This window comes from Rhinopithecus bieti, unplaced genomic scaffold (genome assembly GCF_001698545.2).
Source record: "Rhinopithecus bieti isolate Rb0 unplaced genomic scaffold, ASM169854v2 scaffold_42084, whole genome shotgun sequence".
Lineage (NCBI taxonomy): Eukaryota > Metazoa > Chordata > Mammalia > Primates > Cercopithecidae > Rhinopithecus > Rhinopithecus bieti.
This window is the reverse complement of record NW_016818934.1, coordinates 2301298-2323347: the sequence shown is the minus strand read 5'-3', so window position 1 is coordinate 2323347 and position 22050 is coordinate 2301298. Positions and strand designations below refer to the sequence as shown.

At 39.9% G+C, this 22050-nt stretch overlaps 1 protein-coding gene across 3 annotated transcripts in view; it reads left to right on the top strand.

Moving 5' to 3' along the window:
• Positions 1 to 22050, top strand: part of EPG5 (ectopic P-granules 5 autophagy tethering factor) — a 134688-nt gene that overhangs the window by 37276 nt on the left and 75362 nt on the right. For all 3 annotated transcript variants that reach the window (XM_017857824.1, XM_017857823.1, XM_017857825.1), the window contains exons 13-16: positions 1021 to 1161; positions 15092 to 15256; positions 17632 to 17751; positions 18418 to 18677. In XM_017857824.1, coding sequence (XP_017713313.1) covers positions 1021 to 1161; positions 15092 to 15256; positions 17632 to 17751; positions 18418 to 18677 — 686 coding nt within the window. The remainder of the gene's footprint in view (positions 1 to 1020; positions 1162 to 15091; positions 15257 to 17631; positions 17752 to 18417; positions 18678 to 22050) is intronic.

Genomic DNA, 22050 nt, shown 5'->3' with positions numbered 1-22050 from the left:
GCCCTGCACATTTTACACTTTAAGCTCTCATTTACCTGTTGCTCTGCATACAAAATATCTCCTCCAAAGTATTCAAGTGTACTCAAGTAAAATTATGTTTGAAGATGATTATTTGGGTTTTATTATCTTCCCCTAATAATCCAGTTTGAGAATGACAAACCTGGATGTTCTTTCCAGGATCAAATACTTGATTCAGCGATTCCTATACCTGTACTTCATAACCAGGTATAAAGTTAAGATCTCGATGGATCTGGAATTCAGACTGTCTTCATGATCTGAAAAACTTGGGGAGAGAAGACATATTTTCACATACATTAAGTGACATTCTCAAGATCTGTTGTTAAAGTAATATTTATGCTCTTGAGTAAAGTTTCCAGTGTTTTGTCTAGGAGTCACAATAAAAATTACATTCTATATTACATTCTGATCCTTTGTATGTATAATTGAAGCAATACTTAATCTACCTGTGATGCACTATTACATTTTTCCATTTTATTTTATTCTCTATGTTATTTTTCTGTGTATTTCATTGTGTTAAAAAATACCATTGGCATTAATGGATTGTAACATAGACTTTGAAAGACTTAATTCAAAAGAAGTTGGTAAACATTAATGTTTTAGAAGACCTTGTAGTTAGGGATCTTATTTTGTAGGGGAAGCTAGGCATTTCCATGAAATACATTCTGATTTTCATCATTGTAGTGATTTCCTCAAATTTAGAAAAGTTTTGAAACTGCAGGAACCGTTTTATTATTACCGACAAACTTTGGGATATACTTTTTGAATCCACACTTGAAGTCATTGTTATAAAAAGTTGCCATTCTCTTATATTCCTCTCCCTCCCTTTCAGCCTCAGAGTAGACAGTTGCCTATATGAAGTTTTAACATTTTTTGGAACATAGTGTCAACTAAGGCTCAATATAAGATTCTTTCTGCTTTGCTTGAAAAAACTATATAAGGGTGTTTTGACTGATAATTGATATTAAAAGTGCCATCTTCTTCCCCTTGTTCCCCATTTAGGTATCTTATGTCACCCTGTCTACCAGAGAGACTTTTTCAAAGGTTGGTCGAGAGCTTTTAGGGACCATCACAGCTGTTCATCCTGAGATAATTTCTGTTCTTCTGGATAGAGTTCAAGAGACCATTGACCAGGTTGGAATGGTAAGAGCACTGATTTTGCTTGTTTCTGTTTTTTTAAATCTTGGAGTAATGGAACATTGGCAAAAATAGGAAGGTTCTTGGGAATGATCTAGTCACTGCGGGTATGAACAGGATGAAAGGAACTAACATTTACTGTGCGGCCTCTGTGTCATTCACTGTGCCAACTTGGGATTAGCTGCTACTTATAAAAAGATGTGATTGTTTCTCTCAAATCTCAAGGTTGACCTGTGCACCTCCTTCAATAACATATTTTTACTTTACTTATGACCTATAGTTAATTTACAGTTTTATTTCATAATTTGTTTGGCTTTCATAGTTTTTATGAAATAAACCTGGAATAAACAACTGATAAAGAAGGTCCTATTTAAAGTCAGTCAAAAGCAAAATAAATAGTATGTAGTAACAAGTTGAGGAGGACACAGATTTAATTTGTTTCTGTCATTTGTCACAATCCCTTTTGCAATCTTCTTGTAGTTTTTCAAATGTTTTCTTGAGATGTAATTCACATACCATACAATTACCTATTTAAAGTGTATAAGCCAGTGGTTTTTAGTCTATTCATAGATATGTAAAACTCTCAACACAGTCAATTTTAGAGCATTTTCATCACCTCAGAAAGAAACCCCATAGACTTCAGCTATCACTCTTTTTTTTTTTTCTTTTTTTTTTGAGATGGAATTTCGCTCTTGTTGCCCAGCAGGCTGGAGTGCAGTGGCTCAATCTCCGCTCGCTGCAACCTCTGCCTCCCAAGTTCAAGTGATTCTCCTGTCTCAGCCTCTCAAGTAGCTAGGATTGCAGGTGCCCGCCACCATGCCCAGCTAATTTTTTTGTATTTTTAATAGAGATGGGATTTCACTGCGGAGACCAGCTCGGGGAGACCCTAACCCAGCAGCACTAGAGGAATTAGAAACACACACACAGAAATATAGAGGTGTGAAGTGGGAAATCAGGGGTCTCACAGCCTTCAGAGCTGAGAGCCCCGAACAGAAACTTGCCCATGTATTTATTAACAGCAAACCAGTCATTAGCATTGTTCCTATAGATACTAAATTTACTAAAAGTATCCCTTATGGGAAATGAAGTGATGGGCTGAATTAAAGGAATAGGTTGGGCTAGTTAACTGCAACAGGAGCATGTCCTTAAGGCACAGATCGCTCATGCTATTGTTTGTGGCTTTAAGTGGTTTTCCATCCTGGGCGGGCCAGGTGTTCCTTGCCCTCATTCCCGTAAACCCACAACGTTCCAGTGTGGGCGTTAGGGGCATTATGAACATGTTACAGTGCTGCAGAGATTTTGTTTATGGCCAGTTTTGGGGCCAGTTTATGGCCGGATTTTGGGTTGCTTGCTCCCAACATGTCTCCCTTCTTTGATTTGCAAAGAGATGAAAGCAAAGACAGCTTTGTCACAGTGAGCTACTTCTAGCAGGAGTCAGGATTCGTATCTGCAGACTATACAAAGACAAACAACATAGATTAAAAGCACAATCATCATTGAAATCACAGAGCTTCCAAGTGTTTTTATCCATTTTAATGGGTTACTAGCTGCTAATTTGTCTGCAACTCCTTCAAGCACTTCAGTTCCTAGCATTAAGGTCAGGTGTGTGTGGGATGCTTTAAATATTTGTTCTTTAATTTTGCAATATCCAAAGACAAGTTTGTAGAGTGCCTTTTTAGATGCTTTTTTATTCTTTTGCACATTTTGATCTTATTAGGAGCATTTAATAGTTTCCACAAATCCTTATGTTTAGCTCCTAGAGCGGGCCATATCATTTGAGGTTGAGGTGCCACTATACCGCCATGGTTCCAGATAATAGGAACTTTTCATGTACTTCTTACCATTTTACCATCTGACCGTTTTGTTCAGATCATCTGAACATAGTGTGACTGTGGCACACAGACTGAGAGGGGCAGTTCAAGCTAAACATCCCCTTAGGGGACCAATTAATAATGATTCCATAGGAATTGTTGTGTAGCACCTCTGCCTGTTCTGCAAAGCAATCTTCCTAAACAAGTATGTTCATTATTTCTAACTGGGTCCAATCCTGTTTACAAATAGGTTTTGAGGGTGTTATGCCTCAATAATAGGAGCAGATTTATTATGGTAAATACTGAGATCAGAAAGCATGTGTAACTGTGTCATAGAGTGATTTGCATCTAGGCATTATTGCCAGCCAAGATTGATCAATATGCCCAATAAGTATAATTGTTCTCTGTGTCAGCCCTTATTGAGGGAATACTCACGGCAATGGTGATAACCGCTATCATAGCTACCATTAAATTATTCATTGTGACTGGTTGTCCCGCTTTCCTCAGGTTTTCTTCCATCATCTGTGACAGCTTCCTGATCTGTCCCCAGGTGGGTGGCTGTGTTCGACGGGTGTTGCTCATGACAGTTGGGGTCCTCGTCAGCCTCAGTCTTGACATGGCTGCAACCGGGCGGTCCTTGGGATCCTCCCGGAGTCTCTTCCTCTGCTTCTGGCTCATGATAAGGTTTCAGGTGTCTTGATGGTATCCAAATCAGCTGTTGATTTTGGCCTGGAGAAGCACAAGCGTAACCTCTACCCCAAGTTATTATTTTACCTATTTCCCAACTTTTGTTACTGGATCTTTCCACCAAATCAATTGTTCTGCTTCTGTCTTTGCAGCTGGTTTCTGTAGACACTGTTCAGCTGCTGATAACATCTGACCTTTGGGCAGGCTCAAAAAATTTAAAGTTAATAATGCTAGATTCAGTTGCGTCTGTGGGGTTCCATGTTCTCTGTCTCCCCTTTTGCTTTTGCAACTGCTGTTTTAGGGAGAGATTCATTGTTTCCACTATGGTTTGTCTTTGAGAATTGTATGGAATACCAGTAATGTGTTTAATATTCCACATAGAGAAANTGATCTTATTAGGAGCATTTAATAGTTTCCACAAATCCTTATGTTTAGCTCCTAGAGCGGGCCATATCATTTGAGGTTGAGGTGCCACTATACCGCCATGGTTCCAGATAATAGGAACTTTTCATGTACTTCTTACCATTTTTACCATCTGACCGTTTTGTTCAGATCATCTGAACATAGTGTGACTGTGGCACACAGACTGAGAGGGGCAGTTCAAGCTAAACATCCCCTTAGGGGACCAATTAATAATGATTCCATAGGAATTGTTGTGTAGCACCTCTGCCTGTTCTGCAAAGCAATCTTCCTAAACAAGTATGTTCATTATTTCTAACTGGGTCCAATCCTGTTTACAAATAGGTTTTTGAGGGTGTTATGCCTCAATAATAGGAGCAGATTTATTATGGTAAATACTGAGATCAGAAAGCATGTGTAACTGTGTCATAGAGTGATTTGCATCTAGGCATTATTGCCAGCCAAGATTGATCAATATGCCCAATAAGTATAATTGTTCTCTGTGTCAGCCCTTATTGAGGGAATACTCACGGCAATGGTGATAACCGCTATCATAGCTACCATTAAATTATTCATTGTGACTGGTTGTCCCGCTTTCCTCAGGTTTTCTTCCATCATCTGTGACAGCTTCCTGATCTGTCCCCAGGTGGGTGGCTGTGTTCGACGGGTGTTGCTCATGACAGTTGGGGTCCTCGTCAGCCTCAGTCTTGACATGGCTGCAACCGGGCGGTCCTTGGGATCCTCCCGGAGTCTCTTCCTCTGCTTCTGGCTCATGATAAGGTTTCAGGTGTCTTGATGGTATCCAAATCAGCTGTTGATTTTGGCCTGGAGAAGCACAAGCGTAACCTCTACCCCAAGTTATTATTTTACCTATTTCCCAACTTTTTGTTACTGGATCTTTCCACCAAATCAATTGTTCTGCTTCTGTCTTTGCAGCTGGTTTCTGTAGACACTGTTCAGCTGCTGATAACATCTGACCTTTGGGCAGGCTCAAAAAATTTAAAGTTAATAATGCTAGATTCAGTTGCGTCTGTGGGGTTCCATGTTCTCTGTCTCCCCCTTTTTGCTTTTGCAACTGCTGTTTTAGGGAGAGATTCATTGTTTCCACTATGGTTTGTCTTTGAGAATTGTATGGAATACCAGTAATGTGTTTAATATTCCACATAGAGAAAAATGTAACTAGAGCTTGGCTAGTATAGCCTGGGGCATTATCTGTTTTAATAGAAGCTGGAATGCCCATCACTGCAAAACACTGCAAAAGATGACATTTAATACAGGCAGAAGACTCTCCTGATTGGCATGTAGCCCAGACAAAGTGAGAAAAGGTGTCCACACATACACGTATATAAGCTAGTCTCCCAAACGAGGGAATATGTGTGACATCCATTTGCCAAAGAGAGTTAGGTTCCAATCCTCGAGGATTAGCTCCTCCTGTAAAAGATGAGGAATGTACCATTTGGCAAGTTGGGCATTGCTGGATAATAGCTTTAGCTTCTTTCCAGGTAATGTATCTACGTTTGAGACCAGAGGCATTAACATGGGTTAAATTGTGAAAGTGTCTAGCATTAGATATTGCATTAGCAATTAGGTGATCAGCCATTTGATTTCTTTCAGTCAAAGGTCCTGGAAGAGGTGTTTGAGCCCTAATGTGAGTGACGTACCCTTTTTGGGTGCATTCTACTCTTAACTGCTGTTTGCAATTGGGTAAATAAAGTCATCAGTTGTTCATCTGTATGAAATAGTAACTGAACATTTTCAATTAACTGTGTGGAATGAACCACATATGAAGAATCAGAAATCACATTAATAGGCATATCAAAAGCAGTCAATACCTCAATTACAGCGACAAGCTCTGCTTTTTGAGCTGAAGTATAAGGCGTCTGGAAAACTTTCCCTTTTGTTCCAGAATAAGAAGCTTTACCATTAGTAGACCCCATCTGTAAAACAATGAAAACACTTAGCAGGCTGCAGTTTGTTTACTGCAGGGATTGTAAATGCAAACCATTCACAGTCTTGCTCAGCTAAGGGGATAGTAAAGAAAGAGTGTTTTAAATCTATGACTATTAAAAGCCAGTTTTTTGGAATGACAGCAGGAGAAGACAATCCTGGCTGTAATGCTCCCATGGGTTGTATAACTGAATTGATAGCTCTTAAGTCAGTTAATATTCTCCATTTACCTGATTTTTTTCTTAATTATGAAAACTGGAGAGTTCCGAGGAGAAAATGTTGGAGCTATGTACCCATTTTCTAATGGTTCAGTAACTAATGTCTCTAAAGCCTCCAGTTTTTCTTTACTTAGTGGCCATTGTTCTATCCAAATGGGCTTATCTGTTAACCATTTTAAAGGTATAGGTTCTGGAGGCTTAACAATGGCCACCATCAAAAATGGTATCTTAATCTTTGGTGGGAACTTTTTAAACCTTGCAAATTTTTTTCTACTCTCATACCAGGGGCATACCCCATTTCATGCATTGTATGTTGACTTTGAGGACTATATAATTGTTCTGAAATTAGAACTTGTGCTCCCCATTGTTGTAATAAATCTGTTCCCCATAAATTTATAGGTACAGAAGTTATAATTGGTTGAATAGTCCCAGGTTGTCCATCGGGCCCTTCACAATGCAAAATATAACTACTTTAATATACTTCAGGGGCTTTACCACCTCCAACTATGTTAAATTGAGTGGGTTGAATTGGCCATGTGCATGGCCAGTGCTGTAGAGAAATGATTGAAATGTCCGCTCCTGTATCTACCAAACCTTTAAATTTCTTTCCCTGAATAGTTATTTCACAGGTAGGATGTTTATCAGTAATTTGATTTACCCAATAAGCTGCTTTGCCTTGTTTATATGTGCTTCCAAATCCTCCTGTTCATTTAATTTCACTTTTCCCCATTCCCACATACGGCACAGTCAGGAGCTGTGCTATGTGCTCTCCTGACTCTGCTTTCCAGGGAACAGTTTGAATTTCCCCATTGTAATCTGAATCAATGACTCCTGTACGTTATTTGTGTGCCTTTTAAACTTAAACCAGACCTTCCTAAAAGTAATCCTATTGTNTTGTTGTAATAAATCTGTTCCCCATAAATTTATAGGTACAGAAGTTATAATTGGTTGAATAGTCCCAGGTTGTCCATCGGGCCCTTCACAATGCAAAATATAACTACTTTAATATACTTCAGGGGCTTTACCACCTCCAACTATGTTAAATTGAGTGGGTTGAATTGGCCATGTGCATGGCCAGTGCTGTAGAGAAATGATTGAAATGTCCGCTCCTGTATCTACCAAACCTTTAAATTTCTTTCCCTGAATAGTTATTTCACAGGTAGGATGTTTATCAGTAATTTGATTTACCCAATAAGCTGCTTTGCCTTGTTTATATGTGCTTCCAAATCCTCCTGTTCATTTAATTTCACTTTTCCCCATTCCCACATACGGCACAGTCAGGAGCTGTGCTATGTGCTCTCCTGACTCTGCTTTCCAGGGAACAGTTTGAATTTCCCCATTGTAATCTGAATCAATGACTCCTGTACGTTATTTGTGTGCCTTTTAAACTTAAACCAGACCTTCCTAAAAGTAATCCTATTGTGCCTGCTGGCAAGGGTCCACAGACTCCTGTTGCGACCTTTTGCAGGGATTCCCCAGGCAGAAGGCTCACAGCTTTTGTGCAGCATAAATCTACTGCAGCACTACCAGCTGTGGTGGGGGACAGACATTGTACAGGGGTGAGGGAATAGCCTGAGCTGGAAATGCCCTGGTTTAGAACGGCGCTCGGGACGGGCCCCCATGGCGTTTCCTGAAATCGGGTTCCCATCTTTATCAAACGTAAAGTGACACTGATTAGCCCAATGTTTTCCTTTTTTACATTTTGGAAATACTTCAGGCTCAACAGTTTTCTTTTTTCCCCTATCTGGCGGCCTGACTCGCTGATTTTTTCTACATTCTTTTTTAGTATGAGCATGTTTCCCACAGTTAAAACAAGCTCCAGGAAATGGAGTATTTCCTTTTTCCTCTCTCAGTCCTGCCATTGCCTGTGCTAGCAGAGTAGCTTTGTGCAGATTACCTCCGATACCATCACAGGCCTTGATGTAATCAACCAAATATGCTTTCCCTCTGATAGATCGCAGAACAGCCTGGCATTCGGGATTAGCATTGTCAAAAGCTAATAACTGCAACACTATATCCTGAGCAGCCAAATCTGCAATTTTAAGAGACTCCTGTAACCGAGCTATAAAATCAACATATGGTTCTCTTGGTCTCTGTTTTATAGCACTAAAGGAAGGGTATTGTTCCCCACCTGAAGTGATTTTTTTCCCAAGCTCTAATGCACGCTCCTCTAAGCTATTCTGTGGCATCATCCTGCATGACCACTTGTGTATCTAAAACCAGCCCAGCCACCAACCCCCAAAAGTTGGTCTGCAGTTATATTAATTTGAGGTTGGGCCTGGGCATTGTGAGCAGCCTGAATGGAAGCTTCATCTGCCCACCAAGTTTTAAATTGTAAACTGAGCAGGAGTTAGACAAGCTTGAGTAACAGCGTCCTAGTCAGTAGGTATCATTTGACTAGAAACAGCAACATTCTTTAACGGTCCCATTACAAAAGGAGAACCTGGTCTATACTGATTTATAACTTGTTTAAATTCTTTGAGTAATTTAAAAGGAAAAGGCTCAAATGTATCTGTAATATTTTCCTGTTGATCTGTGGGGTGTGTTCTAACAGGGAACTGCCACGCCTCTAAATCACCCTCTCGTCTAGCTTTCTGAAGTCCTACCTGAATAGAACTAAGAGTGGTCGCTCGAGGTGCTGCTCGAGCAGTCACTGGGGCAACTACTTTTTGCCCAGTGTCCTCCGGAAAAGAAAGATTTGGAGGGTCTTTTTCTTCAAAATAATAATGAGGGGGTGCAGAAGGGTAGGGATGAACCTCTCCTTCTTTTGCTGCTGTAGCTTTAGCTGGTAAATAAACATGCTCTGTAACCTCTTCTGTTACTTTGCTATACTCTCCTTCCTCCTCATTATCAGTGTGAAAAAGTTCCAAGGGAGAACGAACCAGACCCCACACCTGTCCCACTGTTACTCTGATGCTTCTGAGCTCCCCTTCTTACTCACCATGGGGATTGTTTTAAGAGTACTCGGGTGTCCTCCAGCTAGTTTTCCATTCTAATCATTGCTCTGGCGACCCTTTGACCTGGATTTGAGGCCCCACGTTGGGCGCCACTTGATGAGACCAGCTCAGTCGGGGAGACCCTAACCCAGTGGCGCTAGAGGAATTATAGACACACACAGAAATATAGAGGTGTGAAGTGGGAATTAGGGGGTCTCACAGCCTTCAGAGCTGAGAGCCCCGAACAGAGATTTACCCACGTATTTATTAACAGCAAACCAATCATTAGCATTGTTTCTAGAGATATTAAATTAACTAAAAGTATCCCTTATGGGAACCAAAAGGATGGGCCGAATTAAAGGAATAGGTTGGGCTAGTTAACTGCAGCAGGAGCACGTCCTTAAGGCACAGATCGCTCATGCTATTGTTTGTGGCTTAAGAATGCCTTTAAGCGGTTTTCTGCCCTGGGTGGGCCAGGTGTTCCTTGCCCTCATTCCTGTAAACCCACAACCTTCCAGTGTGGGCGTTAGGGCCATTATGAACATGTTACAGTGCTGCAGAGATTTTGTTTATGGCCAGTTTTGGGGCCAGTTTATGGCTGGATTTTGGGTTGCTTGCTCCCAACATTTCACCATGTTGGTCAGGCTGGTCTTGAACTCCTGACTTCAGGTGATCTACCCGCCTCAGTCTCCAAAGTGCTGGGATTACAGGCATGAGCCACTGTGCCTGGTCCAACTATTACTCTCACTCTTCTATCTCCTTCAGCTCTAAGCAACTTTCTTAGGTTGGGGTCCTAAGCAACTTTCATAGAGTAGGGCCCTAAGCCCTAATCTAATGTCTGTCTCTAGATTTTTTCCTATTTCAGACATTTCATATTAATGGAACTATGTAATGTGTGGTCTTTGTGACTGGTTTATTTCACCTAGCATGATATCCTCAGGGTTCATCCATGTTGTAGTATGTGTCAGCATTTACTTCATTTTTAAGCCTGTATAATAATTCCTTGGTGCGTGCGTGTGTGTGTGTGTGTGTGTGTGTGTGTGTGTCTGTGTGTGTATAACTTTTTGTTTATCCATTCATTCGTTGATAGGGACTTGGGTTGCTTCTGCCTTTTGACTATTGTGAATAATGTTTCTATGAATGTGGATATAAAAACATCTCTTTCAGGCCTTGCTTTCGGTTCTTTCGGGCATATTCTCAGAAGTAGAATTGCTGGATCATGTCGTAATTCTATTTTTAATCTTTTGAGGAGCCATCATACTGTTTTCCATAATGGCAGTACGTGGTGCATTTTCCTTTTAAGAAAAACATTGTATGCTACTGCAAGATGATTATATTGAGATAAAAAGCTTTTCATATACAGTTCAATACAGTAGGACGTTTTCTGTTGCTTCTTCTTGAGTGATTAGTGGATGAATTCTGGAGAAATGTACGGTGGATCATATTATTCTTTCAGTTTGAGCTCATGACATTTTTCTCAAGTGTTTTTCTTGTTTTAGCTCCTTTTTTTTTTTCTCCCGAGACAGTCTTGCTCTATCTCCAGGCTGGAGTGCAGTGGTGCAATCTTGGCTCACTGCAACCCCTGCCTCTTGGGTTTAAGCGATTATCCTGCCTCCCGAGTAGCTGGGATTACAGGAGCGCACTACCACGCCTGGCTAATTTATAGTAGAGACGAGGTTTCACCACGTTGGCCAGGCTGGTCTCAAACTCCTGACCTCGTGATCCACCTACCTCGGCCTCCCAAAGTGCTGGGATTACAGGTGTGAGCCACCACGCCCGGCCTACGTTTATTTTTTGAATTTGGCCATAATACTTCTAGTAGTAAATTTGCCCACAAATTTGCTTAACTTTAAGTGTGAAAATTGAAACCACAATGTTTCAGTGTAAGTTGCGTACACTCCTGGTTTATACATGTGGTTCCATTGTGCTCTATGAACTTGTGAGGTTTTTGGAGGAAGTTGTTTAAGCCCCCATGCTTTCAGATGGATATGATGGCCTTGAATATTTTCACAGTGACCTTGGGCTAATCTGGAATCAGACCCTAGCTCCAGAATCTGAGAATGAGCTGTGGCTGGGGGCTCTGGACTTTCAGTGACACACTTGGAGTATGTCTGAGGATAACTTTCTGTTCTAGAGGCCTAGCAGGAGGCACATCCTGTGTAGAGATTGCTGTGGGTTAGGATAAGTGTTGATAAGCACAAAACCTTTTGGGAGATCTCAGAGTATAAAACTCAGAGATTTATTTGGTGACAACCTGCAAATTGATGTTTTATTTTTCTTTTGGCCTACTGTATAATTTCAAAATTGGCCCACTTCAGAGGACACATTCTATTTTGATAGTGAAATCCATGCATCTTTCCTTTAACCTCTTCAAGTAAAGTTAGTGATACTTTTACTTTTGGTGAAAGCATTAAATATATTTTAAAACATATTATGTAAATCCTATTTTATTGAGAACTCTCACTGGAATTCTTAATTGGATTCTTCTTTCTAATTGTTATGCCTTTATTATTTTTTTCTTGCCTTAGTGCATTGACTCTAGGCCCTTTATTACAGTGTTGAATAGAATTAGTGAGAATGGACATTCTTGCCTGATTTCCTATCAAAAGTGCATTATATTAGGCTGAGGAACTATCTTTCTATTTCCAGTTTGCTGAGTTTTCTTCATGAATGAGTATTCAAGTGGTTTTTCCACATTCATATGAGATAATCTTGTGATTTTTTTCCTTCATTCTCTTAAGTTGATGAGTTACACTGACCGGTTTTCTAATGTTAAACTGCCATTGTGTGTTTCTGGAATAAAAAACACTTGATCATCATCAAGTATTATTCTTTTGAGGTATTGGTAGATTCAATTTGACAATATTTTGTTGACAGTTTTTACATATGTTCATGAGGGATGTTGCTCTGTCATTTCATTTCTTGTTATGTCTTTATTAGGTTTGGTTTTAGCTATGTTAGCTTCATAACATGAGTTGGAAAGCATTTGCTCCTCCTCTGTTTTTTGAAAGAGTTTTTGCATAATTACTGTTAATTCCTCTTTGACTTTTTGATGGAATTTACCAGTGAAATCATCTGGGTGTGGATTTTCTTTGTGGGAAGTCTTTTGATCATACATTGGATCTTTTCTTTTCTTTTCTTTTTCTTTTTTTTTGACAGACACTCACTCTGTCGTCCAGGCTGCAGTGCAGTGGCACAATCTTGGCTCACTGCAACCTCTCCCTCCCAGGTTCAAGCAATTCTCCTGCCTCAACCTCCTGAGTAGCTGGGATTACAGGCACATGCCACCATGCCCAGCTAATTATTGTATTTTTAATAGAGACAGGGTTTCACCATGTCGACTAGGCTTGTCTTGAACTCCTGATCTCAGGTGATCCACCTGCCTCAGCCTCCCAAAGTGCTGGGATTATAGGCGTGAGCCACCGTGCCTGGCCAACACAGTGGATTTCTTTTTTTTTTTTTAGACAGAGTCTTGCTCAGTCACCCAGGCTGGAGTGTGGTGGCAATCTTGGCTCACTGCAACTTCTGCCTCCTGCATTCAAGTGATTCTCCTGCCTCAGCCTCCCCAGTAGCTGGGATTACAGGCACACACCACCACTCCTGGCTGATTTTGTATTTTTTGTAGAGATGGGGTTTTACCATGTTGGCCAGACTGGTCTCAAACTCCGACCTCAAGTGATCTGCCTGCCTCGGCTTCCCAAAGTGCTGGGATTACAGGCATGAGCCACTGTGCCTGTCAACAATTGGATTTCTTTAACAGATAAGGGACTATTCAAGTTTTTATTTTTTCCTGAGTCAGTTTTGGTAAGATATGTTTTTAAAGGGATTTTTCCCATTTCATCTGACTTGTTGTATGTATTGGCATAGAGTTGTTTATAGTAGTCTCTTGTTATTCTTTTAATGTATCTTGGGGTCTTTTCTGATAGCTTTACTTTCATTCTTGATGGACAGATATGCCATACCATTATTTTACATAGCTGGGCTAGATGCTTTTCTGGACAGATCTCACTGCTATACTGATTGTTCTAGCACTATGATGAACAGATATGTGCCAAGCCATTATTTTATATAGCTGGGCTAGATGCTTTTCTGGACAGATCTCATTGCTATACTGATTATTCTACCACTATGATGTACAGATATATGCCATGCCATTATTTTACATAACTAGGCTAGATGCTTTTCTGGACAGATCTCATTGCTCTACTTGATTGTTCTAGCACTCCTGTTTTACTCTTTCTCTCAGATACTTGCAGCGTACAGTAGGGCTTTTCTGTTTTTGAAATTTTCATTTTACCATTTTATTTGAAAGATCCAAGACCTATATTAATGAATCCTCATGAAAATGTAATTAAGTAAACACACACGGAAGAATTTAAAAAGGAAAGGAATGGTTTCTTTGAAATTCACTCTTTCTACTATTTTTTTTTTTAATTTTGTTTTGGGTAATGGGATCATTTTACCTCAGACCTCAGCATCACACAGTATACTCATGTAACACCTGCACATGTACCTTATGAATATAAAAATTGAAATTCTATTTAAAAATTTTGTTTTGGCTTCAGTTTGGAACAGTGCAGGAACCTGATAAATGCCAGTATCTAGACCTGGGTTGTTTGATATGGTGCTGCTAGACACATGTGGCTATAGATGGAGCCCTTGAAAAGTGGCTAGTCCAAGTTGAAATGTGCTCTAACTGTAAAATATTCACTGAGGTTTGAAGACTTTGTATTAACAAAAGAATGCAACACATCTCAATTCTATCTAATAGTTACAGGTTGAAATGATAATATTTTGGACAGGAGATTAAATAAAATACATTATTAAAATTAATTTTACTTGTTTCTTTTGGCTTTTAAAATGTGGCTCTTAGAAAATTAAAATTGCACATATGACTTGCATTGTTTTTCCATTGTACAGCACTATTCTAGACATCGTAAAGTGAATTGTTCTTCTGATCAGTCTCCCTTAAAGCAAACTTTATTAACTGAACTCAGATTTATCTTTTTTTTTTGAGATGGAATCTCACTCTGTCGCCCAGGCTGGAGTGCAGTGGCACAATCTCAGCTCACTGTAACCTCCACCTCCTGGGCTCAAGTGATTCTCCTGCCTCAGCCTCCTGAGTAGCTGGGGCTACAGGCACATGCCATCACACCTGGCTAATTTTTGTATTTTTAGTAGAGATGGGGTTTCACTACGTTGGCCAGGCTGGTCTCGAACTCCTGACCTCAGGTGATCTGTCCACCTGGGCCTCCCAAAGTGCTGGGATTACAGGCATAAACCATCATGCCCGGCCCAGATTTATCTTAATTTGCATACTCGGATGTGTTGTTTTAAAAGTAGTGCTGTAGACTTTCTGTAAATAGGATTTAAAAACTTTTTATTGTGAATTATTTCAAATACATATAAAAGTAATGAGAATAGTATGGTATAATGACCTATCATCAAGTTTTAACAGTAACTATCAACTCTTGGTCTCTTGGTTGATCTTGTTTCATCTTACCACCCTCCCACTCACCCCACCCCCGGCCTAGATGGCTTGGAAGCCAATAGAGTATCTTTTTAATTGCCATAGAGTGAATGATTACTTAAAGTGCTGAATTCTTTTGCAAAGTGAATAACTGTCCCCTGATTTATCATGGTTTTAAAAATGTGCATTAGCATGGTGGTTTACCTAAACTGAAGCATACTGATTTGAATATTTAAAAAAGATTGATGTTTACAAAGGATTACAAAATGTGCTTTTGATGTGTCATCAATTTTAATACCCACTTGATTTGGTTGTCCGTGAATTCCATTTCATTTGTCTAAAAATTAAACAAAACCCCAGTTCCTTTTGGAGAAAATTTTTTATAAGCAGTTTAATCATATAATACTGTAGTAATATAGCATTGTTCTAAGTCTTTATTTTAATGATTATTGTTTTCTTTTTAATAAGGTTTCTCTATACTTGTTTAAAGAATTGCCTTTGTATCTTTGGCAACCTTCTGCATCTGAGATAGCGGTGATTCGGGATTGGTTACTGAATTACAACCTGACAGTGGTGAAGAATAAACTGGCCTGTGTTATTCTTGAAGGACTGAATTGGGGATTTGCTAAACAGGTATGTGTTCAAACCATTCCGTGGAGACTGGAGGTTGTACATGCATCCGTTTCAAAGAAGGATTTTCTCAAGACACTAACATTTTTGAGTACCATTTGCAAGGTCTACAAATTCTTTTAGCTATGTCAGAGTTTAGGATTTTCTCTTTAATTCTCTTTTGCAGAATGAGCAACTATTAAATGAAGATAAATTGTTCCACATTGAAAATTCTTCCCTTTTTCCTTATTCACATGTATGTGTTTTTATTTTTTATTTTTATTTTTTTGAGACAGTCTTGCCCTCTCACCCAGGCTGGAGTGCAGTGTCATGATCTTGGTTCACTGCAACCTCCGCCTCCCAGGTTCAAGCGATTCACCTACATCAGGCTTCCAAGTAGCTGGGATTACAGGTGCATGCCACCACGCCTGACTAATTTTTGTATTTTTTAGTAGAGACAGGGTTTCGCCATGTTGGCCAGGCTGGTCTCGAACTCCTGACCCCAAGTGATCCGCCTTGCCTTGGCTTCCCAAAGTGCTGGGATTACAGGCATGATCCACCGTGCCCGGCTGTGTCTGTTGTTTTGTCTCTGGCTACTTTAGTTTCTCCTAATTGCCTCTTCTGCCTCTGGTTCCTTTTTCTCCTGTAATTTGTCTTGCATGTCATTGTCAGAGTTGTTTTCTGAAACACTGTGTGTTGGTTAACAGTCTGAGCTCTAAGCCAGCCTGCTTGGGTTCTGATCCCAGCTCTGCCACCTTCTGGCTGTGTGACTCTGAGCAAGTTTCCTAAACTCTCTGGGCCTTGGTTGCTTATTTGTAAACATTCATGTTAATGAGTATACCTCAGTATCTCACAGGGTTGTTTTTTGTTTTGTTTTGAGATGGGGTCTCATTATGCTGCCCAGGCTGGCCTCGAACTCCTGGGCTTAAGAGAGCCTTCTGCTGAGTACCTGGGATTACAGGCGCTTGCCAGTGCGCACAGAGTTGTTGTAAGGATTAAACAAACGAGGAAACGCAAGATGTTTAGGATGATTCTTGCCACACATTAAGTAATCAGTAGTGTGGTTATTATTAAGGGTTTGCTCTGTAGCATGTATCTTCAGAGATCCATTTCAAGTGGTATTCACTGTTACAAAACCTTCCCTGCCTCTTTACCTTGGACCTTATTTGTTAGCTCCTCCATCAAAAGATTAACATTTAAAAGGGAAAGTGGCGGAAAACTCAGCCCTTTACACCTATCTGACAGGTTTTGTACTGAGCAAGTCATTTAGTCCTGGAAGCCATCTTGCATCTGGACAGCATGATAGCTCTTGTGCAGATGAGGAAACTGAAGCCCGGGAGCTTTTCTGCTGAGGTGTCCTTGACCACCTGGGATGGCCCATAGATTCATCTGGGCCCTCTCTCATTGACATGCTTGTAGGCAAGAGCTACAGGGAGCTGTTTTCCACCTTCACATTCTCTGGCTTGTGAACAGAATCACCCAGGCTCTCCTCTTGAAGAGTTGCATGAGAGTCTTCTCATGCCTTTGTTAGAGTTAGGAAAGTCATCTTTCTGAAAGGTTTAAAGAATATATTTTTTCAGGTTGCAAAGGAAGATAGAGTAAGAAATTTGATAGGCAACTTCAGGCACCAGAAGGAATATTTTACCTGTGTTGCCGAGTGTCTTATTTAACTAATGATAGAACAGGAAAAGGGAATGTAGACCTAATTTATTAAATATCTTTCTTTTGTTTTTTTTGTTTTTTTTTTTTTTTTTTTTTTTTTGAGTCAGAATCTTACTCTGTAACCCAGTGGCACGATCTTGGCTCACTGCAACCGCTGCCTCCTGGTTTCAATTAGTTTTGCTGCTTCAGGCTCCCAAGTAGCTGGAACTACAGGCATGCAGCACCACACTTGGCTAATTTTTATATTTTTAGTAGAGACAAGGTTTCACCATGTTGGCCAGGCTGGTCCCGAACTCCTGACCTCAAGTTATCTGTCTGTCTTGGCTTCCCAAAGTGCTAGGATTACAGGCAGGAGCCATCATGCCCAGACAGTTTATTAAATATTTTTCTGTTTAATTAACTAAGCATCTTCCTGGTTTGTGGCATTGCCCTTGACCTGAAGTGTTTGTAGAGATTCTTGGGTGGAATGGGGTATGACATTCAAAGATAACCTTTTGGGCTAGAGTAGAGGTTAAGTCAGGTTCAAACCTATCTAGGTGCAGTGTTATGGCCCTTGACAGTTTTTTGCCTGTTCTCATTTTGTAGCTTCATTGTGTGGGATGTGATTTTTGGAACATTTAGCTTCTGCATCGAAGATCCTTTTTTACTATTCTGTATAATGTTTTGATTCAAAGTTACAAAAACAACACAAAACAAAACCAAGGTTGTATGTTTGTGACTGTTTTTCTCTTTAAAAGGGTACCCTTCATCTGGATCAAGCAGTCCATTCTGAAGTGGCTTTAATGGTTCTTGAAGCTTACCAGAAGTACCTTGCACAGAAGCCATATGCTGGGATTCTTTCTGAAAGTATGAAGCAGGTATTTCTTTCTCTTCTGTGTTGGAAACATGAATCTTTATCTTCCCAAGACATTTAGAAATAAAGATGATAAACTTATACTATTGACCGTTAGGTATCCTAAGAACATTTCTGGCAATTTAAGATGCTATAATTGACTTCTATGGTTTGATAAAGATTCTTCTTTAAAAAATAGCCTTTATATAACTATTCTAATATTACAGGATTTGAGTTGAACTACAGTGGTGTGTTAGAACTTGGTTGTACTGGCTCTGGAAAACTGACTTAAATTTTTAGGAACTTTGCAAGCCAGGTTATTAAACTATTGGTAGCTTAAAATTGACCATGGTGGGAATTTTTACACCACCAAAATTGGCAAGTGCTGTAAATGAGACCTCCGTCTGATGGTTAAACTTATTTATCAGCACACTATTCATTGAGTATCAACTTTTATGTCACTTTTCTTTTACATGAGCTAAGATCAGGTTCACAGAGTGACTAGTAAGTAAGCAGAAGTTGCGAGTGAGAAATTGCTTTGATATAGTGCAATAAACGTTAATTGGAGACCAGCAAGTAGAATATTCCTCTCTTTTGAGGGCATTGTTGGTCACAAAAGGAGTTGAGTGTAGGAGCTTACTGATTTAATTTGTGTGTGACTAATGTGGCTTAAAATAAATAATTGTTTTAGGTTTCATATTTGGCCAGTATTGTTCGATATGGAGAGACGCCCGAGACCTCATTTAACCAATGGGCCTGGAATTTAATCTTGAGGCTAAAACTGCACAAAAACGATTATGGAATACAGCAGAATTGTCCAGCTGTTCCCTTCTCCATCACTGTGCCTGACATGACAGAGTCACCCACGTTTCATCCTCTCTTGAAGGCTGTGAAAGCGGGCATGCCCATTGGCTGTTATCTAGCCTTATCTATGACAGCTGTGGGCCACAGGTACAGTGTTGGGCTGAACCACTAGGGTTACTGAACCTTATAGATAGTTCTAGAATTTTATCTTTCATATCCCAAGTTCTGAGGCCTCTGCCAAACCTATTGAGGAGTAATTAGGGCCAAATAATAATCCTTGATTAACAGCTTATCAAGGGGAGATGCTGCCCAAATTCACATACTTGAGTCACCTTGTTACGTTATGAAGAGAGTTCTGCTTGTCTCCTGGAGTGCAATGTTCATGTCAGCAGTAGATTCATACTCTCTTCCTCAGAATTGTGATCAAATAAAAATAATTGATCACCTGTAGTAAAATTTTGAAAATTGATGGCAGCCCAACGCAGGCTTCTTTTTTTTTTTTTTAATTTTACTTTAAGTTCTAGGGTACATGTGCACAACATGCAGGTTTGTTACATAGGTATACATGTGCCATGTTGGTTTGCTGCACCTATTAACTCGTCGTTTACATTAGGTATTTCTCCTAATGCTATCCCTCCTCCCTCCCCCCGCCCCACGACAGGCCCCAGTGTGTGACGTTCCGCATCCTGTGTCCAAGTGTTCTCACTGTTCAATTCCCACCTATGAGTTGAGAACATGCGGTGTTTGGTTTTCTTAACTAGAGGTCCCCTTAACTGTCTAGAAGAATGAAATGCCTGAGCAGGTCATATGCCTCTCTGATATGAGCCCATAGCTGTCTGTATGTCTTCCACTGGAGCATTTATCACACTATATCATAGTTAATTTGTTTAATTCTCTCAGAGATTCAGTTATATATAACTTCTAGGAGAGAAGTGCCCAGGAACGGCATTTGTCTTGTGTTGCCATTTTATCCCTAGTGATGAAGACTGTATCTGCTGCAGTAAATAACTGAATGCATGAATGACTTCTCAGTTGGTTAAACATCCTTTTCTTTAAAGATTCTTTTCTTATACATTAATCTTTTTCTAGTCTATTCATTTGTCTTCAGACTCTTTGACCTCTGCTTTCTGATTCTTGTGTTTTAGACTCACCGTAACTCTTTTTAGCATCCTCATTTCAACATCTTGTTCCACATTAAGTGTAATTTTAGTGGGATACCAGTTGCAATCAGCTGTAGTCTTCAGCCTTGTTCTGTGAAGTAGGAGAGATACAGAATTGTTTGATAGCTTCCCTCGGGTTGCTGACAGTTTAGTTGAGATGATAGACGTAAATCAATCAGCAGTACTATAGAATATAATTGCAGGCTGGATGGTATGTGGAGAACAGTGGTTCTCAACTTCTACTGTTCTTTAGATTTACTTTTGGAGCCCTTTAAAAATCCCAGCGCAGGGAAAAGGGTGAGAATCCTGGCCTAAATGGGCTGGGGGCCAGTTCTCTAGGTATCTCTAATGTATACCCTGGATTGAGAACTACTTAGAAGCTGAGCAGAAAGAATGTAAAGGAAGGAGAGATCAGTAGAGTCGAAACCTTCGTGGAAGAGCTGAGTTTTGGAAAGGAGTCTTAAATTAGACAAGACGTCTGTCATAGTTTGGATGTTTGTCCCCCTAAACCTCATGTTGACATTTGATCCCCATTGTTGGAGATGGGACCTAATGGGAGGTGTTTGGGTCTTGCGGGCTGATCCCTCATGAATGTCTTGGTGCCATCCTCTCAGTAATGAGTTCTTGACTTAGTTCCCATGAGAACTGGTTGTTAAAAAGAGCCTGGCACCCCGCCTCCTCCTCACTTCTGTCTCACCATGTGATCTCTGAACCTGCCAGCTCCTGTTGGCCTTCTGCCATGTGTGGAAGCAGCCTGAGGCTCTCACCAGATGCCCAGTCTTCCAGCCAGCAGAATTATGACTCAAATAAACCTTTTTTTCTTTATTAATTGCCCAGTCTCTCGTATTCCTTTATAGCAGTGCAAGATGGACTAAGACAACATCCTAGGCTAATGAGCAGAGTGATGTTGTGTTCCTCTTACAGTTACTTAGTGCCCACAGTTTGTTGAAGATGCAGCTCAAGGGCCATTTCCTGCCACGTGCAGCTCCTGTACATTCTGAACAGTACACTCACTGTGTTTTATTGTCATTGTATTCTCCCCCGCTCCTCATGGACTGTTTGCTCTATGAAGGTAGGGACATTGTCTTGTCCAATTGTGTATCTCCAGATCTTATACTTAGTAGGTATTCAACAAATGCTGGTGGGTTGAATGAATGTGGAAAGGAGAGTCAGGTGTCTGAGTGGGTAAGGCGAGAGGTGGGGAAATGATGAGGAAACACTTCTCAGTGATGCCTGTGATCCATGTTGGAGAATGGAGGTGATCAGGTGTTTGATTGGGCCAAATTATGGAGATATTTGAAAGCCAAGTAAAAGAAGGTAGAATTGATTTGGAAAAGAGGAGACCTGATAAGAGTCGTTAGGAAGACACTCTTTATATTGTTTCCAGTAGCTCTAGTGTTATTAACAGCTTCCTGTACTTTGAGTTTCCCATCTCTAAAATGGAAGTAATAATAACATCACACTTACTTTATGAGGCTTAAGTGAGTCAGAACACATGTAGCATGTCTAGAACAGTGTCTAACGTGATTCTCTTGAGTGCAGTTATCTGAACTTAAGTGTTTTATGATTTCTCGAATTTCTTGTATCCATTCTGGGATTATAGCTCTTTATTTACTGATACCGCTGTGGACTGTCTCTAAAGATAATTTTTGATTTGTGCTGATTACAGAATCTTGAATGGGAGTGAGAATGAGAATGAGCATTTCCTCTCGGGGCTGATCTCTAGTGTAAAACTCCATGGTGGGCATTTGGGATTAGGTGTACTAGAATACAGAAGTAACTTAAAACAATCTTAGGTATGGGCGGAGTAGGCAGGGACGTAAGTTATGTGTGAATATAATATTACAGACATTGTAGAGAAGAGTAGTCAGAAATTCACCCAGAATATTTCCCATCATAAAATCATTGATTTTTTTCTGTTTATTTTCATCCATCATTTTTCCTTTGATCTTTTAAAAAAGTATGTATAATTTTATATCCTTAGTTTTTCACTTTAATATTGTAAGTAGTTTCCTTGTGGCATAACCTTTGCACAATTACTTTATTTTTTGAAATGATTTTTTCCCCCAGAATTAAAGTGGTTATAACCAAACTGCAGAAGTAGGAAAGTGGAGAAAAGCCACTCGCTTCTGCCACTGTTGTACAATGACTATTTTGTTGTGACATTGTCCCTGTATTCCCCTCCACAAATAACTTCTTTACTGGTAGTTATGATCACGAGTATAAAATTTTATGTTTTATTCCCCAGTATCTTTATAGCATAAGTGTTTTTCCACATTGCCTTTGGTCATCATGTGTATTATTTTAAAATGATGCAATAGTATTTCCAATTGAAAGGATTTTCTAAAATTTCCTTAAGT